This window comes from Portunus trituberculatus, chromosome 15 (genome assembly GCF_017591435.1).
Source record: "Portunus trituberculatus isolate SZX2019 chromosome 15, ASM1759143v1, whole genome shotgun sequence".
Taxonomy (NCBI): Eukaryota; Metazoa; Arthropoda; class Malacostraca; order Decapoda; family Portunidae; genus Portunus; species Portunus trituberculatus.
Window position 1 is genome coordinate 862,706 of NC_059269.1, and position 25,229 is coordinate 887,934.

Here is a 25,229-nt window from a genome sequence, read left to right on the forward strand (position 1 = left end):
TGAGCTACATGCCAGAGTACTTAGGGAGGGTGTAGACAGTATTTCTGAAGCACTTAAGTTAATCTTTGAAAGATCACTTAGGTTTGCTGAGATACCTCAGGACTGGAAGTTAGCTAATGTTACTCCAATATTTAAAAAAGGTAGGAAGGATGATGCGAATAATTATAGACCGATCAGTTTAACTAGTATAGTATGTAAGATACTAGAGAAAATCATTAAGGGTAGTATTTGGGAGCATTTAAATGAGAATAGATTAATTAGAGATACCCAACATGGCTTTAGATCAGGGAGGTCCTGTCTTACAAATTTGCTCGATATCTTAGAATATATTACCAAGGAGTTAGATGATGGAAATAGCATAGATGTTATATATCTAGATTTTAGCAAGGCATTTGATAAGGTACCGCATAGGAGGCTAGTGTACAAATTGAGACTACATGGGATAGGGGGTAGGTTAGTTGATTGGATTAGTGAATGGCTTTCTGATAGGAAACAGAGAGTAGTATTAAATGGGGCAATGTCTGAGTGGAAGGAAGTGGTTAGTGGGTACCCCAAGGATCAGTGCTAGGACCTCTTCTTTTCTTGGTGTACATTAACGATTTAGATATAGGAATTAGTAGCAAAGTATCAAAGTTTGCAGATGATACTAAGATAGCATGTGCAGTACAGGGTGAAAAGGACAATTACAGAATACAACGAGACCTGGACAGGCTGATAGCATGGGCAGACAGGTGGCAGATGGAGTTTAATTCTAAAAGTGTCAGGTTATGCATTTAGGTAAAGACAACACAAACTTTAGCTATGAGATGGAGGGATGTTGGCTAGAGGCAGTAGAGGAGGAAAGGATTTAGGAGTAGTGATAGACAGAACTATGAAATTTTCAAAGCAATGTTTAGAAGCAAGAAATAGGGCAAATAGGATCCTGGGTTTTATAAATAGAAATGTTAGTTATAAAAGTAAGGAAGTGGTGCGTAGTTTATATAATTCCTATGTTAGGCCCCATTTAGAGTATTGCATACAGGCCTGGTCACCCCACTATAGGCAGGATATCAACATGTTAGAAGCAGTTCAGAGAAGAGCAACTAGGATGATACCAGCATTAAAGCGCCTGGAGTATAGAGATAGATTAAAGGAATTAAACATGTTTTCATTTGAGAGGAGATGTATAAGAGGGATATGATAGAGTTATTTAAAATGTTCTCAGATACAAACTACATAGATGTGAGATCTTTCTTTACCTTAGAGGAGGAAATAGGACTAGAAATCATGGCAGGAAGATTAGAAAGCAAGGCTGCAGGTTAGATATAAGAAAATATTTCTTTAGTCATAGGGTGGTAGACTTCTGGAATGCATTGCCAGAGACGGTTGTAAATAGCACTAGTTTGACAATGTTTAAAACAGATTAGATAAGCACTTAAATTTATTAGATTTATAATTATGTATAGCACTGCATGATAGTTTTATAAGAAATTTACTATAGTTAAACAAGACATGATCCCCATGTATGGGGACCACAAATTGTAGAGGATTTCGCTGCAGGACTTACCCCTGTTAATGGGCCAAATATTTAGAATTAGTATATAATGTATTGTGTACTTGTAAGTGTATCTTTAAGTACTGATGACGAGGTCGCTGTGCGACAGATACAGGATAACCTAGATGGGCCCTGGTGGCCCTTTGTTATCCTATTATTTATGTTATGTTATATGTTAAGAATGAAAGCTGATGATGACAATGTTGGTGAGGGAGGAGGAGAATTTGAAGGCTTTGATACGGTGCAAACTTCACTATTTGATAGTGTCTTAACTATCGAACGTAAATTAGATAAATTAATAAAGGAGAGTATGGGAATGAAAGAGAATGAAGAACAGGATAAAGAACTCCAGAAATTGAAAGAAAGGATAAAAAGAGTGGAAGAAAACGAAACTAGGCTAAGAACCGAAAATGAAGAATTAAAAGTCCAAATAGCGAACTATAAGAAATTGATGGAAGAAGGACTCGGTAAAGCCGAGAAAGAAAAAGAAAAACTAAAAGATCTAGTTAACAAAGAAGAAGAAAGAGTACAAGACGTGATTAAAAAAGAAGTACAAGCATGGAGAATCCAAGATAAGAAAGACAAGGAATCATTTCAAGAAGTATTTCAAGAACAGTTAAAAGAAAGAGATGAAAATATGACAAGCAAAATGATAGGAGTCCTCAAGAAAAAAGAAAATTTAGTAAGAGAAATTGCGGAAAAAAGAAGTGTAATTATTTTTGGACTGAAAGAAAAAATGTTAAATATAGACCAAGAAGGGAAAAAGACGAAATGAAATCAGTAAAAGACCTACTAAAACATCTGAATGACGAGGATAGACAGAAATTAGAAGAGGAAGTAGAAGAAATCCATAGAATGGGACCATATCAAGAAGGAACAGTGAGACCAATTAAGATATTACTAAAATCACAAGCAGCAGCAGAAGTACTATATAGAAAAATGAAACTCAGAGAAACAGAAGGTTGCAAAGATATATATATAAAGAAAAATAGAAACGAGGAGGAAAGGAAGAGACACAATGAACTGGTGGCAGAAGCAAGAGAAAAAAATAATGAAAGGTCAGAGGAGGAGAAGAAGGCATTTTTTTGGAGAATTATAGGAGACAGGATAAGGAAATGGTATATAAAAGAGAAAGAAGAGAAAAGAATGGAGCAAGTTTAACTAAAAATGATAAGAACAAGAGATTAAAAATGATGTATACAAACATAGATGGGATTTTATCTAGTAAATTAGAATTAAGAGATTACATAAAGAAAGAAGAACCAGATATTGTATGCCTGGTGGAAACAAAGTTAAATGAGGCAATAAAAATAGACATAGATAAAAGGTATAATATATGGAGGAGAGAGAGTGGGTAAAGGAGGAGGAGGAGTCATGATGATGTTAAGGAAGGAGATAGTGGTAAATCAAGTGGGGTTTGGGAAGGAAAATCAGAAATACTGTATGTTAAGATGCATATTAACAAAAGGAGTTAACAATCATTGGAACATATGTGCCACCAAAACAAACTCATGGACTAACCAAGAATATAGAGACATGATAGATGACACAATAAGGAGTCTTACAAGAATCATTAAGGAAAGGAGAAAAGTGATATTGATAGGAGATTTCAACTGTAAGGAGGTAGACTGGGAAAATTATGAAAGTGGTATGGGGGAAGATGCCTGGGGAGATAGATTCCTGAACCTAATGATAGATAATTTGATGGTCCAAAGAGTAAAGGAAAACACAAGATTCAGAGGAAACGATGAGCCGGCAAGATTAGACCTAGTTTTTACAAGGGATATACCAATTAACGATGATATAAGATACAAGTGCCCATTGGGAAAGAGTGACCATGTAATATTAGAGATGGATATAGAAGAAGGAAAGGAAGATAGAGATGAATCATACAAAGGAGACCGATTAAATTACAGAAAGGCTGATATTGAGAATCTCAAGAACTATTTTAAAACGTAAACTGGGAGGAGATGGAAAACTCATTAACGGTTCAAGAGAAATATAACTTTTTTTTGGAAATATACAAAACTGGGGTCAGGAATATGTTCAAATATAGACCTAAAGAAGAAGGAAAGAAAGATTGGTTTAATGCAAGATGTGCTAGGGCAAAGGAGAAACGAGATGGAGCATGGAAAAGGTGGAGAAGAAACAGAAATCCAGAAAATAAGGAAAACTTCAAAACAGCAAGAAATGAATATGCTAAGGTGAGAAAGGAAGAAGAAAAGAACTATGAAAAGGACATTGTCGAAAAATGTAAGGAACAACCAAAATTGTTCTACAGATTCATAAATGGAAAAATAAGACAAAAAGAAACAATAGAAAGGTTAAAAGGAGAAAACAGAATGGTGGAAGACCCAAAAGTATGGCAGAACTGTTAAATAGTAAATTTCATGAGGTCTTTACTAAGGAATCCAAATTTGAAAGACCACAGGGTAATAGAGACTGTCTATATGAAAGAGATTAAAGTAACCAAGCTTGAAATAAAAAGTTGATGACGGAATTGGATGAGGAAAAGGCAATGGGACCGGATGAAGTCTCAGGCAGAATACTGAAAGAATGTAGGGAAGAACTAGCAAGTCCAATATACAACATCATAAAATGCTCAATAGAAAATGGAACAGTGCCAGTGGAGTGGAAAAGAGCTGAGGTGGTTCCCATATATAAGAGCGGAAGGAAGGAAGAACCTTTAAATTACAGGCCGGTATCACTAACTAGTGTAATATGCAAGATGTGTGAAAAGTAATAAAGAAGCAATGGATCGAGTTTCTTGAAGACAACAAAATATTATCAAATAGCCAATTTGGTTTTAGAAAAGGTCGGTCATGTGTGACAAATTTATTGAGTTTCTACTCTAGAATAGTTGATAAAGTACAAGAGAGAGAGGATGGATTGACTGTATTTATTTAGATCTAAAAAGGCTTTTGATAAAGTGCCACATGAAAGATTACTATGGAAGTTAGAGGAGAAGGGTGGCTTAAAAGGAAGCACATTGAGATGGATGAAGAATTACTTAAGGGGAGAGAAATAAGGACGATAGTTAAAGATATGAAGTCCAAGTGGAGAACAGTAGACAGCGGAGTGCCACAGGGTCAGTATTGGCACCAATACTTTTTCTCGTATATATAAATGACATGCCAGAGGGAGTGAACAGCTACATAAATCTGTTTATGGACGATGCGAAACTGTGCAGAGTCATTAAACAAAAGAGGATTGTGAAATACTACAGGAAGACTTAAACAAGATCTGGAAATGGAGCAAAAATGGGAGATGGAATTCAATGTGGACAAAAGCCATGTCATGGAAATGGGAAAAGTGAAAGACGACCAGTGGGAATCTATAAGATGGGAGATGGAGTAGAACTAGAAAAAGTAAAAAGGAAAAGGACTTGGGAGTGACAATGGAAGAAAATAATCAACCGGTTAGCCATATTGATAGAATTTTCAGAGAGACGATAATTTGCTAAGGAATATTGGAGTAGCATTTCACTATATGGACAAGGAAATGATGAAGAAATTGATAAGTACTAAAATAAGACCTAGATTGGAATATGCAGGAGTTGTGTGGACTCCCATAAAAGAAACACATAAGAAAATTAGAGAGACTACAAAAATGGCTACAAGAATGGTTCCAGAATTTAAAGGGATGGCATATGAGGAGAGACTAAAGGCAATGGATCTACCAACCTTGGAGCAGAGAAGAGAGAGAGGATCTGATACAAGTTTATAAATTGATTAACGGAATGGATGAAGTGGATAATGAGAAACTGATCCTGAGAGAAGAATATGACTTTAGAAGCACAAGATCGCATAGTAAGAAACTAAGGAAGGGACGATGTCTGAGAGATGTTAAAAATTTAGTTTCCCGCAAAGATGTGTTGAGACTTGGAACAGTTTGAGTGAGGAAGTGGTATCAGCAAAGAGTGTACATAGTTTTAAAGAAAAATTGGATAAGTGTAGATATGGAGACGGGACCACACGAGCATAAAGCCCAGGCCCTGTAAAACTACAACTAGGTAAATACAACTAGGTAAATACACACACACACACACACACACACACACACACACACACACACACACACACACACACACACACACACATGGAAATGGAGCAAAAAATGGGAGATGGAATTCAATGTGGACAAAAGCCATGTCATGGAAATGGGAAAAGTGAAAGACGACCAGTGGGAATCTATAAGATGGGAGATGGAGTAGAACTAGAAAAAGTAAAAAAGGAAAAGGACTTGGGAGTGACAATGGAAGAAAATAATCAACCAGTTAGCCATATTGATAGAATTTTCAGAGAGACGATAATTTGCTAAGGAATATTGGAGTAGCATTTCACTATATGGACATGGAAATGATGAAGAAATTGATAAGTACTAAAATAAGACCTACATTGGAATATGCAGGAGTTGTGTGGACTCAAAAAAAAAGAAACACATAAGAAAATTAGAGACTACAAAAATGGCTACAAGAATGGTTCCAGAATTTAAAGGGATGGCATATGAGGAGAGACTAAAGGCAATGGATCTACCAACCTTGGAGCAGAGAAGAGAGAGAGGGGATCTGATACAAGTTTATAAATTGATTAACGGAATGGATGAAGTGGATAATGAGAAACTGATCCTGAGAGAAGAATATGACTTTAGAAGCACAAGATCGCATAGTAAGAAACTATGGAAGGGACGATGTCTGAGAGATGTTAAAAATTTAGTTTCCAAAGATGTGTTGAGACTTGGAACAGTTTGAGTGAGGAAGTGGTATCAGCAAAGAGTGTACATAGTTTTAAAGAAAAATTGGATAAGTGTAGATATGGAGACGGGACCACACGAGCATAAAGCCCAGGCCCTGTAAAACTACAACTAGGTAAATACAACTAGGTAAATACACACACACACACACACACACACACACACACACACACACACACACACACACACACACACACACACACACACACACTCTGTTGATGTCCTATAGTGTTGAAAGTGAGGGATATATAGAGTGGTCCCTGAGAGGAGAGTGTGGGCGGTGATTGTTTTGGCGGTAATCAGCTGACGATAACAAACATGGCGGCTAGACAAAAGGATTTTGAAGGTTTTGTAACTATTCCAAGAGGACTGGAGAAATTAGATATGGATGCAAGAATCCAGGCACTGGAAAGTAAGTTCCTAAACATTTTGTCCATAGAAGAAAAACTGGATAGAGTTATAGAGAATGATTCGTTCAAAAGAGATCTATTTGTTAACGATAGCGAATAAAGAGCTATTGAAGAAAAAAGTAGAGATGGAGAAGGAAAACCAACAACTAAGGAAACAATGTGAAGAGATGGAGGCTAAACTCCTAGAAATGGAGATGAAAATATCCGAAGGGGACTTGAGGAAGGAGGAATGCCCTAATCTAATTGATGCCAGGATGAAAGAAGTGAACCATGAACATCAGAAGGTACAAAGGTCCTTTAGGGAGATAGTGAAAAAGCAGGAAAAGGAAAATAAAAGTGATTATGCAGAGTGAAATGGTAAAGGCACTAAAGGAAAATGAGTATGTGGTGTCAGAGATATTGCTGAAAAGAAAAAATGTGTGATCATACAGGATTGAGGGAGGAAATTAATAGAAACTGGCAGGATAGGAGGAATAAGGAAAATGACAGGATTAAGTCTTTACTGAATAAGATCTCTGTGGAGGAAGAAGACCTATATGCTGAGGTAGAAGAAAGTGTGAGATTGTGAGCTATTGAGGAAGGCAAGAATAGACCATTAAAATTGAAATTAAAGTCTCAGGTGGCAGCTGGGGCCTTGTTGAGGAGGGCTTGGAAACTTAAGGACTCTGAGGAAACCAACACAATTTACATAAGAAGAAATATGTCACAGGATGAGCGAATGAAAATGAAAGAGCATGTAACTGAAGTGAAAGAGAGGAATGACGAAAGAACAGAGGAGGAAAAGACCAAGTTTTTTTGGAGGATGAGAAATGGACGGCTAAAGAAGTGGTGGATAAAACAGGCGGAATAGACATTACATGGAAGAAAGAGACTAGAAATGGAATACAAGTGACTTACATGAATATAGATGGATTTCTGTCTAAGAGGCTAGAATGTATGGATTACCTAAGAAATAACAAACCGGACATAATGTGTGTAGTGGAAACAAAGCTAAGGCCGAAATAAAGCTAGACTGGTTTGTTGTAAAACACTACAAAATATGGAGAAATGATAGAAAAAATAAAGGTGGTGGTGGTATAATGGTTCTTACTAAGGAAGATCTGATAGTGAAGGAGGTGAACTATAGTAAGAGAAATGAGGAAGTGATAAGTATGTTTATAACAGATGGCAAGAGGGACATTAATATTATAACAGTATACATACCACCCAGAACCAATGCTTGGGAATATGAACAGTACCAAATGGTGATGAGAAATACTCTAGACAGAATGAAGCAAGAACTCATCAGAAAGGATAGAGTGATGATAGTGGAGACTTTAATTGTAAAGAAATAGTGTGGGAAGACTACGAAGTGGTGAACGGTGGTGAGTGGGCAGAGGAATTGTTAAAGGTAGCAACAAATAACTTGATGACACAGTGGGTGAGATCACCAACAAGGTGCAGGGGACAAGATGTTGCAGCAAGGTTGGAGGTTGGATTTGGTATTTACCAGGGCATCTCTAAAAGAGGAAATTGAACATAAATGTCCCTTGGGAGAAGCGATCATGATGTCCTAAGCTTTGAGCTGGATACGGAATTAAGCACGAATAAGATTGTGGAACGCAGGGAGGAAAAATTAAATTATATTAGGGCAAATTATAACCATATAAGGGAGTTCTTTAATGAAATTGACTGGTCCGTGGTATACCAGGAAAGGATATGCAATTGAAATACGATAAATTTATGGATTTGTATAACTCTGCTGTGAAAAAGTTTGTGCCATATTACAGAAAGAGGACTTTAAATAATAAACAGTGGTTTAATAGAAATTGTGAAGAAGCAAAAAAGAACAAAGAAAAGGCATGGAAGAAACTTAAGAAAACAGTGATGTATTATCAAGAGAAGTTTACAAAACAGCAAGGAATAGATATGTTGAAGTAAGGAGAACAGCACAGAAGGAATATGAACAGAGGGTGGTGGAAAACTGTGATAGTGACCCAAAAATGTTTTACAAATTCATAAATGGAAAACTAAATATAAGGAGGCAATAGTAAAGGTAAAAATGGGAAGAAGTATATGAGGATGCTGGAGATATAGCTGAAATTTTGAACGACAACTTTTGCAAAGTGTTTACAAAGGAGGAGCATTTTATGGGAGGAAGACCTACGGAAATAAAGCAAATGCAGGACATCATGGTTACTAAGGAAGATGTAAGGAAAATTATAAGCCATCTGGATATTAATAAATCAATGGGGCCTGATGGCATATCTGGGAGGTTGCTAAATGAATGTAAGGATCAATTGTTGAATCCCGTATTTGTTATTCTGGAAACCTCCATACGAACAGGATTAGTCCTGAAAGAGTGGAAAAGAGCTGACATTGTGCCTATATATAAGAATGGTAGTAGAATGGAACCGCTAAATTATAGACCAGTATCGTTGACTAGTATATTGTGGTAGGTATGTGAAGAAGTAATTAAAGCTAAGTGGAGTGAGTATCTAGAAAGTGAAAACATTCTGAGTGAAAGGCAGTTTGGTTTCAGAAAAGGAAGATCGTGCATATCCAATTTATTATGTTTTTATTCAAGAGTGACTGACATACTACAACATAGAGAGGGATGGGTGGATGCTATCTACCTGGACTTGAGAAAGGCCTTTGATAAAGTACCACACAATAGACTGATGTGGAAACTAAAGAAGATTGGAGGAGTAAATGATAAACTAGCAAAATGGATGGAAAATTACTTAATGGGAAGAGAAATGAGAACAGTGGTGAGAGGAAGGAAGTCCGAGTGGAAGAAGGTAACCAGTGGAGTTCCACAAGGGTCAATGCTTGGTCCCATCATGTTTTTTATTTATGTTAATGATATGCCAGTAGGAATTGACAGTTACATGAACATGTTTGTGGATGATACTAAAATTATGAGGAGAGGAAGGAATGTGGAAGATTGTAACAAGATACAGGAAGATCTTGATAAAATGTATGAGTGGAGTAAGGAGTGGCAGATGGAATTTAATATAGACAAGACCCATGTCATGAAAATGGGAAGTAGATACAGACCAAACTGGGATTACAGGCTGGGTGATGAGAAAATTAAAGAGACCAATGAGGAGAAAGACTTAGGACTAACCGTGCAAAACACTTTGTCACCGGAGAAACACATTAACAAGATTTTTTTGAAAACATATAACATGCTTCAAAATATTGGCCTTGCGTTCCACTACCTAAATGGAGGAATGATGAAGATGATATTATGTACCTTAATAAGACCCCAGTTAGAATATGCAGCTTGTGTCTGGTCACCACATATGAAGAAAAATGTGAAGAAGGTGGAAAGGGTACAGAGGCTGGCAACAAGGATGGTACCAGGACTCGGGGAGTTAGACTATGAGGAAAGACTGAGGAAGCTGGGGCTGACCACATTAGAAGAGAGAAGAACAAGAGGAGACATGATAACTATGTATAAATTGGTGAACAAGATTGACATACTGGACAGAGAGTTGATAAAGGTCACCACAAGTAATCATCTCCGAGGACATGGAAAAAAGTAAAAAAAAAAAAACCTCTGTGTAAATGACGTGAGAAAATACAGTTTCCCGCATCATAGCATTGATAAGTGGAATAAACTGAGCAGTGATGTCGTTGATGCGGTGTGTGTCAATCAGATGAAAGAGGGATATAACAGGAATGGACAAGGAGACAGGACACAGAGAGCTTAGCTCGGGTCCTGTAATACACAAATAGGTAAATAGGTAATAGGTAAATACACACACACACACACACACACACACACATTTCAGGAGGGATGGGTTGATTGTATTTACTTGGATTTAAAAAAAGGCATTTGATAAAGTGCCACATGCAAGATTACTGTGAAAATTAGAGGAGCATGGTGGTTTAAAAGGAAACACATTGTGATGGATGGAAAATTATTTGAGGGGGAGAGAAAGTAAAAAAGGAAAAGGACTTAGGAGTGACGATGGAAGAAAACAATCAACCGGTAAGTCATGTTGATATAATTTTTAGAGAAACATATAATTTGCTAAGGAATATTGGAGTAGCATTTCACTACATGGACAAAGAAATGATGAAGAAATTGATAAGCACTGTAATAAGACCCAGATTGGAATATGCAGTAGTAGTGTGGAACCCTCATAGAAAGAAACACATAAGGAAGTTGGAGAGACTACAAAAAATGGCTACAAGAATGGTTCCAGAATTTGAAGGGATGACATAGGAGAGACTAAAGGCTATGGATCTACCAACCCTGGAACAAAGAAGAGAGAGGAGATTGATACAAGTTTATAAATTGATCAACGGAATGGACCAAGTGGATAACGAGAAACTAATCCTGAGAGAAGAATATGACATTCGAAGCACAAGATCGCATAGTAAAAAGCTGAGAAAAGGAAGATGTCTGAGAGATGTTAAGAAATATAGTTTCCCGCAAAGATGTATTGAGACGTGGAACAGTTTAAGTGAAGAAGTAGTGTCTGCAACGAGTGTGCATACTTTTAAAGTAAGATTGGATAAGTGTAGATATGGAGACGGGGCCACACGAGCATAAAGCCCAGGCCCTGTAAAACTACAACTAGGTAAATACACACACACATACACACTTAGAGAGGGTGCAAGAGATATATGACTTATTTTTTGAAATATACAAAACAGGAGTCAGGGAATATGTCCCGAAATATAGACCTAAAGAAAAAGGAAAGAAAGATTGGTTTAATGGAAGGTGTGCTAGGGCAAAGGAGAAAAGAGATGGAGCATGGAAAAGGTGGAGGAGAAATAGAAATCCAGAAAATAAGGAAAACTTCAAGGCAGTGAGAAATGAATATGCTAAAGTGAGGAAGGAAGAGGAAAGGAACTATGAAAAGGACATTGTCGAAAAATGTAAGGAGCAACCAAAATTGTTCTACGGATTCATAAATTGAAAAATTAGGCAAAAAGAAACAATAGAAAGGTTAAAAGGAGAGAATGGGATGGTGGAAGACCCAAAAAGTATGGCAGAACTGTTAAATAGTAAATTTCAGTAAGTCTTTACTAAGGAATCCAAATTTGAAAGACCACAGGGTAATAGAGAGACCGTCTTTATGAAAGAGATTAAAGTAACCAAGTTTGAAATAAGAGATGATGATGGAATTAGAAGGCAATGGGACCAGATGAAGTCTCAGACAGAATATTAAAAGAGCTAGCAAGTCCTATATATATCATAAAATGCTCAATAGAAAATGGAACAGTACCAGTAGAATGGAAAAGAGCTGAGGTGGTTCCCATGTAAAAGAACGAAAGGAAGGAAGAACCTTTAAATTACAGACCAGTACCACTAATTTGTGTAATATGCAAGATATGTGAAAGAGTAATAAAGAAACAATGGATCGAGTTCCTTGAAGACAACAAATTATTATCAAATAGCCAATTTGGTTTTAGAAAAGGTTGATCATGTGTAACAAATTTACTGAGTTTCTACTCTAGAATAGGTGATAGAGTACAAGAGAGAGGGATGGGTTGACTGTATTTATTTGGATTTAAAAAAGGCATTTGATAAAGTGCCACATACAAGATTACTGTGGAAGTTAGAGGAGAAGGGTGGCTTAAAAGGAAGCACATTAAGATGGATGGAAAATTATTTGAGGGGAGAGAAATAAGGACAGTAGTTAAAGATATGAAGTCCAAGTGGAGAGCAGTAGAAAGCGGAGTGCCATAGGGGTCAGTATTGGCACCAATACTTTTTCTCATATATATAAACAACATGCCAGAGGGAGTGAACAGCTACATAAATCTGTTTGCTGATGATGTGAAACTGTGCAGAGTTATAAAGCAAAAAGGGGATTGTGAAATACTGCAGGAATACCTAAATAAGATCTGGAAATAGAGTAAAAAGTGGGAGATGGAATTCAATGTGGACAAAAACCAGGTCATGGAAATGGGAAAGAGTGAAAGACGGCCAGCGGGAATCTATAAGATGGGAGATGGAGTAGAACTGGAGAAAGTAGAAAAGGAAAAGGACTTGGGAGTGATGATGGAAGAAAACAATCAACTGGTAAGCCATATTGATAGAATTTTCAGAGAGACATATAATTTGCTAAGGAATATTGGAATAGCATTTCACTACATGGACAAGGAAATTATGAAGAAATTGATAAGTACTATAATAAGACCCAGATTGGACTATGCAGGAGTCGTGTGGATCCCCATAAAAAGAAACACATAACGAAGTTGGAGAGACTACAAAAAATGGGTACAAGAATGGTTCTGGAATTTGAAGGGATGACATATGAGAGACTAAAGGCTATGGATCTACCAACCCTGGAATGGAGAAGGGAGAGAGGGGATCTGATACAAGTTTATAAATTGATAAACGGAATGGATCAAGTGGATAATGAGAAACTGATCCTGAGAGAAGAATATGACATTGGAAGCACAAGATCACATAGTAAAAAACTGAGGAAGGGAAGATGTCTGAGAGATGTTTAGAAATATAGTTTCCTGCAAAAATGTGTTGAGACTTGGAACAATTTGAGTGAAGAAGTGGTGTCAGCAACGAGTGTGCATAGCTTATACGAGCATAAAGCTCAGGCCCTGTAAAACTACAACTAGGTAAATACAAACACACACAGAATAGGCAAAAGTAAATACAGACCATATAAGGAGTACCAGCTGGGGAGAGAGATAATAACTGAAGTCAGTGAAGAAAAGGACTTACGAGTGATTATACAGAACAACTTATCACCAGAAAAGCATATTAACAGAATATTTGGAAAAACTTACATTACACTCCAAAGTATTGCATTCTCATTCAACTACTTGGATGAAAATATGATAAAGAAAATGTTAACCACCTTAATTAGACTTCAGTTGGAATATGCAGCAGTGATATGGTCACACCACATATGAAGAAACTGGAAAGAGTGCAGCAGTTGGGAACGAGGATGATACCAGGTTTCAAGGAGGTGCTGTACCAGGTGAGATTAAGAAGACTGGATTTGCCCATGTTAGAAGAAGAGAGAGGGGAGATATGATAACAATGTATAAAATTGTAAATGGAGTGGATATCCTAGATAGAGAAAACTTGATAAGGATCCTTATCGTCTCCCAACAATCAACTGAGACGACACCCAAAGAAAATACAAAAGGACAGTTTTATGGGAGACATCAAGAAGTATGGCTTCCCATATTGTGGCATTGACAAATGGAACAAATTGAGTAGAGAGGTGGTGTGTGTGGCGAGTGTCAGTCATATCATAACTTCATCAATGTGGACAAAGAGACAGGACATAAAGAGCCAAGCTCGGGCCCTGTAAATCACAAATAGGTAAATACACACACACACATGCGCATGTATGCACAAGACATCATGCTGACAAGATGTCTCTGAGCAACTAGCAAGGAATAGCTATTACAGGAGTTGGAGCCTGACCTAGATGTATGTACAGAGGGGGAGGGGGCCATAAGGTTCTCCTGTCTCTATAATAATTAAGTTTTGGATCATATAGACAAAAAAAAAAAAAAGGATAGAGATGGAACAGAGTAGTGCTGCCAGATGTATGACAGAATCAAAACATACGCCATCATGTGAAAACCAGCAGTACATTTAAACACCTATTGGACTAAGGAAACTGACTGAAGATATTATGGACAAGGATTTTTCCAGATTTAAAGACAAAAGAGGTATGTAATATGAGGAGGTTGATCAACGTGGAAAGGGAGTTAAGGTACTTCGAGGAAGTGATGTTAAGTGATGAAGAGAGAGAATTGGCCAAAACTATTATCAAAAAAGTTCAAGACAGCATGCAAGAACTGGACCAGGAGGTGGAGGAAGTGATCAGGTTAGGAAGATACAGTGAAGGGTGTAGGAGACCAATCAATGTGAGAATGAGATCCCAAGTGGTGGTGGAGGAAATTATGGCCAGGAAAGGGAAGCTGGCTGATGACATTGAACACAAGGATGTATGGATAAAATTTGCAAAGATGTCTGGGGGTTTGATTTTTAAGCCTCTGTTGCCACCAACCACTGTCTCAATTCTGAACTTTAGCCTCATAGGACAAATGGTAATTTCCTGAGACATTTTGGAGAAAAAGGTGCATCTTATAAGCCATTAAAGATGATCTATCAGTTCTGCTGTGATCTGTAAGCTATAAGTGAAGCACTGACTTTGCTATAGTGCACTCCAGAGTGCTGTGCAACCTTCCAGAAGCTTCCAGTTCACATCTTGGAATGTAAACTGTTGTTGGGTGGGAGAGCAATGAAAGAATTGCTTTGTCATGTGCTGTGTTTGTTACAATGTAAGCAAGTGAAAAAGAACTGTGATTGAATTTTGTGTGATTTGATCAAGATATATGAATTGTTGGTTTTTGGTGGTGTAATTTAGATGCGAAATATTGAGATGAGATTGGTCAAGATTTGTAAATTTACTGTACTCTTATTGGACAGTTTGTTTGATAGTTTGGTTGTTGTGAGGAAATAATTACAGGTTTTACTTTCCTCATGTTTTTTTTTAGGTTCCAGGAAACAGGGAGGCTCCATTTTGACTCAGCTAGACTCCATGCGTGAGTTCCAGAATGAACTGAACACGAAGACCAAGCAGCTTGATGAAGTGAAGCAGGAGCTGCACCACCTCCAGGTAGGCCCTATGCCTTGACTCACCTACTGCCTGCATGCTTACTGATTATTGAGTTACCTGTTGGTTATTAATTTCATCATCATATTTCCCTCTTAGCATAAGTTCTCATATGTAAATAGATTACTAATACTGTAGACCCTTGCTAACTTGGATTAATAGGGGGAAAGGTTGGTTCGACAAATGCGAATGTCTGACTTATATGAATTTCTCCACACACACACACACACACACACACACACACACACACACACACACACACACACACACACACACACACCGCATAGTGTAGTGGTTAGCACACTCGACTTTCAATCGAAAGGGCTGGGTTCGAGTCCCGGTAAGTGGCGAGGCAAATGGGCAAGCCTCTTAATGTGTGGCCCCTGTTCACCTAGCAGTAAATAGGTACGGGAAGTAACTCGAGGGATTGTGGCCTCGCTTTCCCGGTGTGTGTTGTGTGTTGATGTGATCTCATTCCTACCCAAAGATCTTTCTATGAGGTCTGAGCTCGCTCCATAATGGGGAAGACTGGCTGGGTGACCAGCAGGTGATCGAAGTGAATTACACACACACACACACACACTAATATAGGTGGGTTGTTATTAAGCATGTTGGAGGTTAGGGATTATTTGAAAGAGAAAAAGCCGGATGTAATGTGCATCATTGAAACAAAACAAAGAGAGCAGATCCATGTTAACTTTAAAGAGGAGGGATATGATAGCTGGAGGAGAGACAAGAAGAATAAAGGGAGAAGAGGAGCGCTAATAATGGTTCGTGATAATATATCTGTGGAGAATGTGCAATGTGGAGAGGACAAAGTGGAAGTAATGGGAGTAACAATCAAAACAGAGGAATTGAAGAAGAGAAAAATTATAGTTACATATGTGCCACCTAAGACAAATACATGGGGAACTGAAGAACATAAAGATATGCAAAGAGAGGTAATTAAGTTCCTAGATAACTTGATAAGAGATGGATGAATACTTTTAGTTGGAGATTTTAACTGCAAAAAAGTAAATTAGAGAGATGGAAGTAATGGATAATGCTGGGCAGTGGAGTGAGGAAGTGTTACAGTTGACTTTAGTTAATGCAATGGCTCAGTGGGTGGAGGAGTCGACAAGGTACAAAGGGGAAGAAGAACCATCATTGCTTGACCTAGTATTCACAAAGAAACCAGAGTCCCTCCAATCATACAGTACCTTAGTCCAATGGGGAGAAGTGATCATGTGACATTAGAGATGCAAATGCAGGAAGAAGATTGGATAAGTTACAGAGATGACTACAAAGGAGAGAGATTAAATTATGCAAGAGCAGATTTTGAAAAATTAAGGATCTTTTTGCTGATATTGAGTGGAGAAACATTATGTACAGAAAGACAGGAAATATGATGTATTCTTACAGAAATATAGTAAAGGAGTAAAAAAATTTGTACCTGTTTATAGAGTTAAGAAAAAAAAATACATGCTTGGTACAATGCTAGATGCATACAAGCTAAAAAGGCAAAAGATAAAGTGTGGAAGAAACTCATAAAAAAGAGAAATGACTATAACAGGATGCCAGAAGTAAATATATTAGAGTAAGGAGATAGGAAGAAAGAAACTTTGAGGAAGGTGTGATGAATAAAAGCAAAGATGAACCAAAACTTTTCTACAAGTTTATAAATGGCAAAACAGAACAAGGAAACAATTGAAAAATAATTAAAGAAGGGAAGACATACCAAACAGAGAAGGAAATGTGTGAAATAATGAATGAGAGCTTCAAAACGGTGTTCACTGCAGAAGATGATTTCACAGAACCTAATAGGACATTGCATTGCCAAGGATTGCAGGAGATCGCCATGCACAAAGAGAATTTTGGAAGATTATTGGATGAGTTGGATGTCAGAAAAGCAATGGGACCAGATGGTGTATCAGGCTGTGTTAAAAGAATGTAAAGAGCAACTACTGGATCCAATTTGGGAAATAATTACAAGTTCAGTGAATGAAGGGAAAGTTCCTCTAGAATGGAAGAGAGCCAACATAATTCTAATATTTAAAGGAGGAAAGGCAATTGAACCACTAAACTACAAACCAGATTACTTACATGTATCGTAGGGAAGTTATATGAGATAATTATCAAAGAAAAATGGGTTAAATTTCTAGAAGAGGAGCAAGTCATATCAAGCAGACAATTTGGGTTTAGGACAGCAGTCATGTGTATCAAACTTATTAAGTTTCTACTCAAGAGTTATTGCAGGACTGGAAAACAGAGATGGATGGGTGGACACAGTATACCTGGATATTAAAAAGGCTTTTGATAAAGTCCCTCATGGAAAACTACTTTGGAAACCATAGAACATAGGAGGACTGTGAGGAACTTTGTTAGAATGGACAAGAGATTATTTGAAAGATAGGGAAATGAGAACTGTGATCAGAGATACATACTTATCTTGGGGTAAAGTAACTAGCGGAGTGTCACAAGGGTCAGTGTTAGCCCACATTATGTTTTCAGATTTTTGTAAACAACATTCACATTGGGGTAAACAGTTATATAAATTTATTTGCTGATGATGCAAAGCTGCTTAGAGTTATCAAAACCCCTAAGATCTGTCTGCTGTTGCAGGATGATATAAACAAGATCTGTGAGTGGAGTAGGAAGTGGAAATTGGAGTTTAATTAATGCCAAGAAATGTCACATAATGGAACTAGGAAAGAGCAAAAGAAGACCGATATGGAACTATTTGATGAGAGAGGAACAAATAATGAATTCAGACTAAAGAGGAAAAAGATCTGGGAATGATCATACAAGAAAATTTGAGCCCCAAAAAACACATAAGCAAGATATTTGGATTATCATATAAAATGTTGACTAATATAAGAGTGGCATTTCATTACATGGATAAAGATATGATGAAAAAAAATCATCACAAGCATGATACGTCCAAGGCTGGAATATGCAGCAGTGGTGTTGTCTCTGAACTCTAAAAAGGTAATAAGAAAATTGGAAAGGATACAGAAGATTGCTACAAAGATGTTGCCAGAATTAAAGGACTTAACATATGAAGAACGACTGAAGGAAATGGGACTGTCAACCTTACAAGATAGAAGAGAACTTGGGGATCTAATAACTATGTACAAGATAGTCAATGGCGTTGAAAAGATAGACAAGGAAGACCTGGTGCTGGTGACAGAAGAAGATGGAAGGACAAGAGGACATGAAAAGATCAGGATGAGGCAGTGTGTGAAGGATATTGGAAAATACAGTTTTCCACACAGAACGATAGAAAAATGGAATTAATTGGATAATGAAGTTGTTAAAGCACATAACATGCATAACTTTAAGGAAAAAATAGAAAAATGGAGATATGGAGACAGGACACTATGAGCCCCACTTGAACCCTATACAGTACAACTAGATAAATACACAGAAAATACTCCTACAGAAAACACTCATACTGATGGTCACATCATAACAGCCTAGACTCAACTTAAGCTTCATTTCAATAATCTTTTACCTTCAGAGAAATGCAGACAAGTATTCATCTGTGAAGCAACAGTACACCCTTCGTAGCCATGAGCTACAATTGTGTCGGCAGCGCATTGAGCAGAGTACCCACTACCAGCACCAAGAGGAGATCAAAACCCTAGAGGAAACCATAAGTGAGTACCACATGTATCACTGGGGGAGTTCTTGCACCTCTATCTTTGTACACAATTTTTTATCTGCTCTCTCTTACTTACATGTTAACTTCATATGCTCTGTCATTATTCATACTTACTGTATATATATATATATATATATATATATATATATATATATATATATATATATATATATATATATATATACAGTGATCCCTTGTTTATCACGGTTAATGGATACCAGAAACCCCCGCGAAAGTTGAAAAACCGCGGAGTAGGATTTGTCCATCTAGGAATTTTGGTGTATGTGTATGTGGGTACCAGAATGTTTAAAATATGTAAACAGTATTTATACTTTACATATACAGTATTTTACTTAAAGTTATTTAATTATGAAACCTTATAAAGTACAGGCAACCCCCGTTTAATGAAGGTTCACACTACGAAATTTTGCTATAACGAAGGTTTCATTTTACTACCATCTGCTCGTTTAACGAACACCAAACTCGCTTTAACGAAGTTTTATCCAGGTAATTTTTTTCCAAATTTGAAGGCCCCACTGTATCATGCAAACTGACAGGCTTTTGAATATATCAGGAGCTGCTGGTACTAAGGCCTGCTTCAGGAGAAATCCTGAGACACCTGTAGAATAAAGATCAAGATCAAGCCTCTCGTGGACAACACAGGCTCTGCCGATACAAAGGCCTGACTTAGAAGAAATTCTGTGTCACCTGTAGCATCAAGATCAAGATCAATATCACACGCACCACTCACTGCCCAGTCAAAACATAACAGCGTCACCAGCAGCTCATCTTCCTTAGTTCAACTTACCACTAAAACACCCTGCAATGTGGCCTGACATTCCTAAGAAGACCAGGAAGTGTCTTACTCTCGAAGTGAAGCTGGGTATTATTCACAGACAAGAGAGAGGCCTGAAAACTAATAACATTGCTTCCCACCGTGGCTTGACTCCATCTACTGTCTACTATTTTCAAGTCAAGAGAGACTATTAAGAAGGGTAGTGAGACCTCATCTTCCTTGCAAGCTAAAAAGAACCACCAGAACTCGTGACTCTACAATGGATAAAATGGAAAGCCTTGTGGAAATGTGGTACATAAGTTTTGTATGCAGTACCATGATGCGCACTTTGTTTACATTCCACAGGTTGCCGGTTAGTGTATTTCCCGTTTCACTCTCCCTCCCTTCATAAAGTTAAGATCATCAACATTATAAAGTTATGTACATACATACATTAGTGTACATTATAATGGCTTAGATTAAACTACCTAAATGTTTAACTTCATAATTTTTACTTTCATTAAACCTTTTACTGTACTATGATGCACTCTCACTTTGCTTACTCTCAATGGTAGTTCAAATCAGGGGTTAAACTTGTTATAATCGGTTCGCTTAACGAAGTTTCGCTTAACGAAGTGTTTTTTAGGAACGTAACCCCTTCGTTAAACGGGGGTTGCCTGTAAATACTCTCTCTCTCTCTCTCTCTCTCTCTCTCTCTCTCTCTCTCTCTCTCTCTCTCTCTCTCTCTCTCTCTCTCTCTCTCTCCCCCTCCTATTCTCATACGATATGTAACACTCACCCTCTTCTGCCCTCTTTTATCATATCCAAAAGTTTCACTTTTTCACTGATGGTCATCATCTTCCTCTTCCTCTTTGGCTCACTAGATCTAGGAAGCTTTCGCAGTGGCACAGTGCTTAGGCGGCATTGTAAGGGCTTAACAAATCACTACTTAAAAAAAGTTATTGCAAACACAACACTAAAGGCAACGTCTTACTAGCACTTTTTCCGTCGTCTCAGATGATTTCCGTCGTTTTTTTTTTTACTCTTCCATCAATTCTTTCCGTCATCTTCTTCTAGTGCCAATGTTCAGTCAAATTAAGATCTATGGTTTGTAATGAACACTTTATAATAAAATTAATTTTTTTTGTTAATTGGAATTATGCTATAATCTTAAATTAATATAATCTTCATAAGTAGATGTAAATATATTTGTGTGTATATATATTTTGTTCTGGCCTAGCAGTGAAAAGTGGCTCAGTTGTTTGTTTGCATTTCTGTGGAACTGGTGCTCCAAGGCAGAACTTCCAAGTAGCAACTGACCAAGATGAGCTGCTCTGTTGTTTATGACTGGACAAAGCTGTCTGAAGAGTTTCTCATAGAGAGCAATAAAGGTCAAAAATAGCAACAGCTTGCTGGGGGTGAAGGGGTTGCCATGTTTGTTTACAGTTGATAAACGCGACAAAGACAAAAGCGAGCTTGTGTGTGACGACCAGCGTCAACAAAAGTTGACAGTGTTTACAAGGTTGACGGAAAAGTGCTAGTGTGGCGCAGCCTTAAGATACAGTATGCGAGATAGTCAACAGTATGGACGAGACTGGGAGATTGGCGAGATACAACAAGGGAAGATGTTGGGTGAGGCTGCGATGATGCGCAGCCAATCAGCTCACGGAATAAATCCACTCATGCTCTCATTGGTCAATCTCGCACCGGGAATTAATCACGCGCCTTGTATGAGTGCCCATGGGTATGTACAAAGCCTCTGAGGTAACTCATCTCTTTGTTTGGCATGCTGGGAAACCTCTCTCACGCATCAACATGAAACAACATGTTTTTCCACAATATGGCTATATGTTTTACATTTTTATCGCGAACCGCAAAGTGGCGGGGGAACACTGTATATGTATTCGAACAATACATGTACTGTACTTTACATACATAGTAACGTACATTGTCATCGTTATCACACACCAACTCACCGAATTACTGTACACATGCATACTTTATCAATGCATGAAAATATATGAAATAACAGCAAAATTTTATTTAGTATTCCTACCTTTGAGACACATGGTTTTGGCTAATTGTGGTAAATGGTAGAGGAGGAGGAGGAGGGAGGCAGGAAATGATGCAGGTGCCATTCACATGTAAACATTAAACACAAATTAAAACTTCACTCTCTTTAGACAATATAAAAGGTCAGTAAATAGAGGGGAAATGATAAAAACAGTCATAGTGTATGAGATTCACAGGAAACACTTAAATATTAGCTTAGATGAGGCTGGAGCAATGCGCTGAGCCGCCGACTATAGCGGCAACGTTCCCAAGCATGACTCATATCTGAAAATTTTGCTCGTATCTCTAAATAAAAAAAATCACCAAATCATAACTCGTATCTCAAAAAACTCGTATCTCAGGCAGCTAGTATCTCAAGTTACCACTGTACCTGATTTATAGTTATCGGTAGCTAATTGGGCCCAAGGTGAAGATATCTCCCTCTTTTCTCACTACGTCACGAAAGTGATTGTCAGCACAGACTGAATATGTCCTCCAGTGGGCTGCTCTCAGGATGGAGGGGACAGAGTATTTCTTCCACACAAGTGTGGAGGTAGCAATGCCACGGATTTTGTGTGCCCGAACCTTAAACTCAAGACAGGTAGAGTCAGGGATGGTATCCCAGAGGAAGAAGATCACTGCCTTCTACATGGGTCTGGATGGACATTTAATAGCGAGGAACAGATTCCAGGGTCTTGTAGCTGAAGCTGTTTGGTGCAGGTAGTGACTTAGTGCCTAAACAGGGCATAAGAGTCACTCATCCTCTGAATGCACTATGGATGCAAGGCTCTTAATATAGAATTCCTGCGGTGTACTGTGAGCTTCTTGGCAATAAACTCTGGGAGATAGTACGCTAAAAGATGCTGCCCTTGCCAGCTTATCCAGTGTGAGAGGGTTTGGATCTCTCCCACCCTGTGTGCTGTTGCAAGAGCAAGAAGGAAGAGGGTCTTCCTTATAAAGTCTCTGATGGATTAGAGCTTAAGAGATTCAAAAGGAGCCCTGGTCAAGTTCCATGAAGGGCGAGGTCCCTAGTAGGCCTGTGTGGCTGGGAGGAGCAAGCCCTGATAATGTGCTTCAAAACTATGTCATTGTTGAGGTCCAACCCCTTGACTGCAAAAATACTGTTGAGCATGACCTTGTAGCCCTTGATAGAAGATGTGGAGAGACGACAGACTTGTCGCAAATAAACAAGATCGGCTATTTTCTGGACTATGGGGTTGGAAATGGTGTTCCTGTTGTCTTGGCACCATCTCCTGTACCTCTTCCACTTGTGTTGATAGTTTAAAGTATTGGAGGGTTTCTGAGCATGAGTGAAGAAACTGCAATCTTAGAAAAGAAGCCCCTGTGTCTCAAAAATTTCTTGACAGTCTTCACCCTGTCAGCTGAAGCACACAGAGACCAAGGTGGAACCGGTAGGAGTAAGGTTGCCTCAAAGGTCCCGTCTGAGTGCAAGACGTCTGGGTGGCTCCGTTGACACCTCCAAAAGATCTGGAAACCACTCCTTCTGGAGCCAGTACTGTGCTACCAGGATGAGTCTTGGGTTCCTGGATGCCCAAAGCTTGTTGAGCACTTTTTTGATGAGAGGGAGGGAAGAAATACAAATCCTGGTTATTCAAGTTATAGAGGAAGGCATCTGTGCCTATGGCTTTCACATCCTGAAAAGGGGGTACAAAGTTTGGGATCCTGTAGTTGAGCCGTGTGGCGAAGAGATTCACAGTCGGGTAACCCTACATCCACCACAATTGGCAGCACACATCCATTTATAGGGTCCATTCCATGGACAGGACCTGCTGTTGCCTGCTTGAGCAGTCTGCAGCTACATACATTGTTCAAACGCTTGACAAACTGAGTCAGTATCTGCACTGAATGAGCATCTGCCCAATCTAGGATCTTTCGTGCATTTTTGTTAGGAAAGCTGGAGTGAGTACCCCCTTCCTTGTTCAGGTAACCCAGAGCTGTGGTGTTGTCAAAGAAGATATTCCAGCTATGGTTGACAGCCACTGTTCTCCTAAATCTGTTAATAGTGGTGTTCCTCAGGGTTCTGTCTTGTCACCCACTCTTTTTCTATTATTCATTAATGATCTTAACTATCTCTAATGTCATATGATCACTTTTCTTCATTGGACTTAGGTATTGTATGATTGGAAGGGGCTCTGGTTTCTTTGTGAAAACTAGGTCAAGCAACAATGGTTCTTCTTCCCCCCTGTACCTTGTTGACTCTTCCACCCACTGATCCATTGCATTAACCATAGTCAACTGTAACACTTTTTCGCTCCACTGCCTTCCATTATCCATTACTTCTATCTCTCTCCAGTTTATTTTTTTACAGTTTAAGTCTCCATCTAACAGTATTCTTCTATCTCTTCTTATCATGTTATCTAGGCACTTTATCACCTCTCTTTGCATATCTTTATGCTTTTCTGATCTCCATGTATTAGTCTTTGGTGGAACATATGTAACTATAGTTTTTCTTTTCTTCAAATCTTATGTTCTGATTATTACTCCCATTACTTCCACTTTGTCCTCACCATATTGCACATCTTCCACACATATATTATCACGAACCATTATTAGCACTCCTCCCCCTTTATCCTTCCTGTCCTTCCTCCAGATATTATATCCCTCCTCTTTAAAGTTGACATGGATCTCTTTTTTCAGTTTTGTTTCAACAATGCACATTATCCGGCTTTTTCTCTTTCAAATAATCCCGAACTTCCAATATACTTGATAACAAACCATCTATGTTAGTATAAGTCACTCTGTGTGTGTGTTATGGGTGTGTGGATGGGGTACCAGGGTATGTGTGTGTGGCAGTGTCATTATCCTCGCTTATCCAATAACATTCAAACAAATGCATAACTTAAACTAGCATTTCACTTTGGCAGGCTGTAGGTCCAACTAGCCCAGGACCCCAAATTACCCTGAGTGTTACTCTGGTGGCCTCCACAGGCAAGCAGTCATCACTCTCCACCCTATTACGAGTTTTTTAAATTGTAGATGAACAAAATGAGTTGCAGTTGTGTCTAGCATGCTTTTTTGTGGCTTGTTTATCATATAGGTGTGTTCATCAGTGTAGTCACTCAGGAACTATGGATTCATAGGGGAAGAAAATGCCATGACTGAAAAAAAAAATTGTCATACAAGTTCGTTATTGAGCGAAATCCATTACTGCGAGGTCTGTTATTGTGAGGCACCACTGTATAATGTTAGTGTTTTATGCATACTATACATACAAATTCTAGTTCTGTCTCTCTCAAAATAGGCTGTTGCTAATACAAGGGAAACGGCTTTCATTTACACCTAATTAATTCTTCATGCTGTTTACTCTCCTACCACCATACCCTTCTTTATGTCTGCTTCTTCCATAGCTGAATGTGTGGCAACCCTTGAGAGGTGCAAGCAGGTGGATGTGGAAGGGGTGGCCAAAGTGAAGGAGATTGAGAACAAGATCAAGAATGCT

General features: G+C 38.3%; 1 protein-coding gene across 1 annotated transcript in view; it reads left to right on the forward strand.

Moving 5' to 3' along the window:
* Positions 1-25,229, forward strand: part of LOC123503943 (structural maintenance of chromosomes protein 2-like) — a 230,003-nt gene that overhangs the window by 111,173 nt on the left and 93,601 nt on the right. The window contains exons 21-23 of the mRNA XM_045254068.1: positions 15,181-15,302; positions 18,799-18,937; positions 25,138-25,229. The exon at positions 25,138-25,229 is cut by the window's right edge and continues 102 nt beyond it. Of these exons, the coding sequence (XP_045110003.1) occupies positions 15,181-15,302; positions 18,799-18,937; positions 25,138-25,229 (353 nt within the window). The remainder of the gene's footprint in view (positions 1-15,180; positions 15,303-18,798; positions 18,938-25,137) is intronic.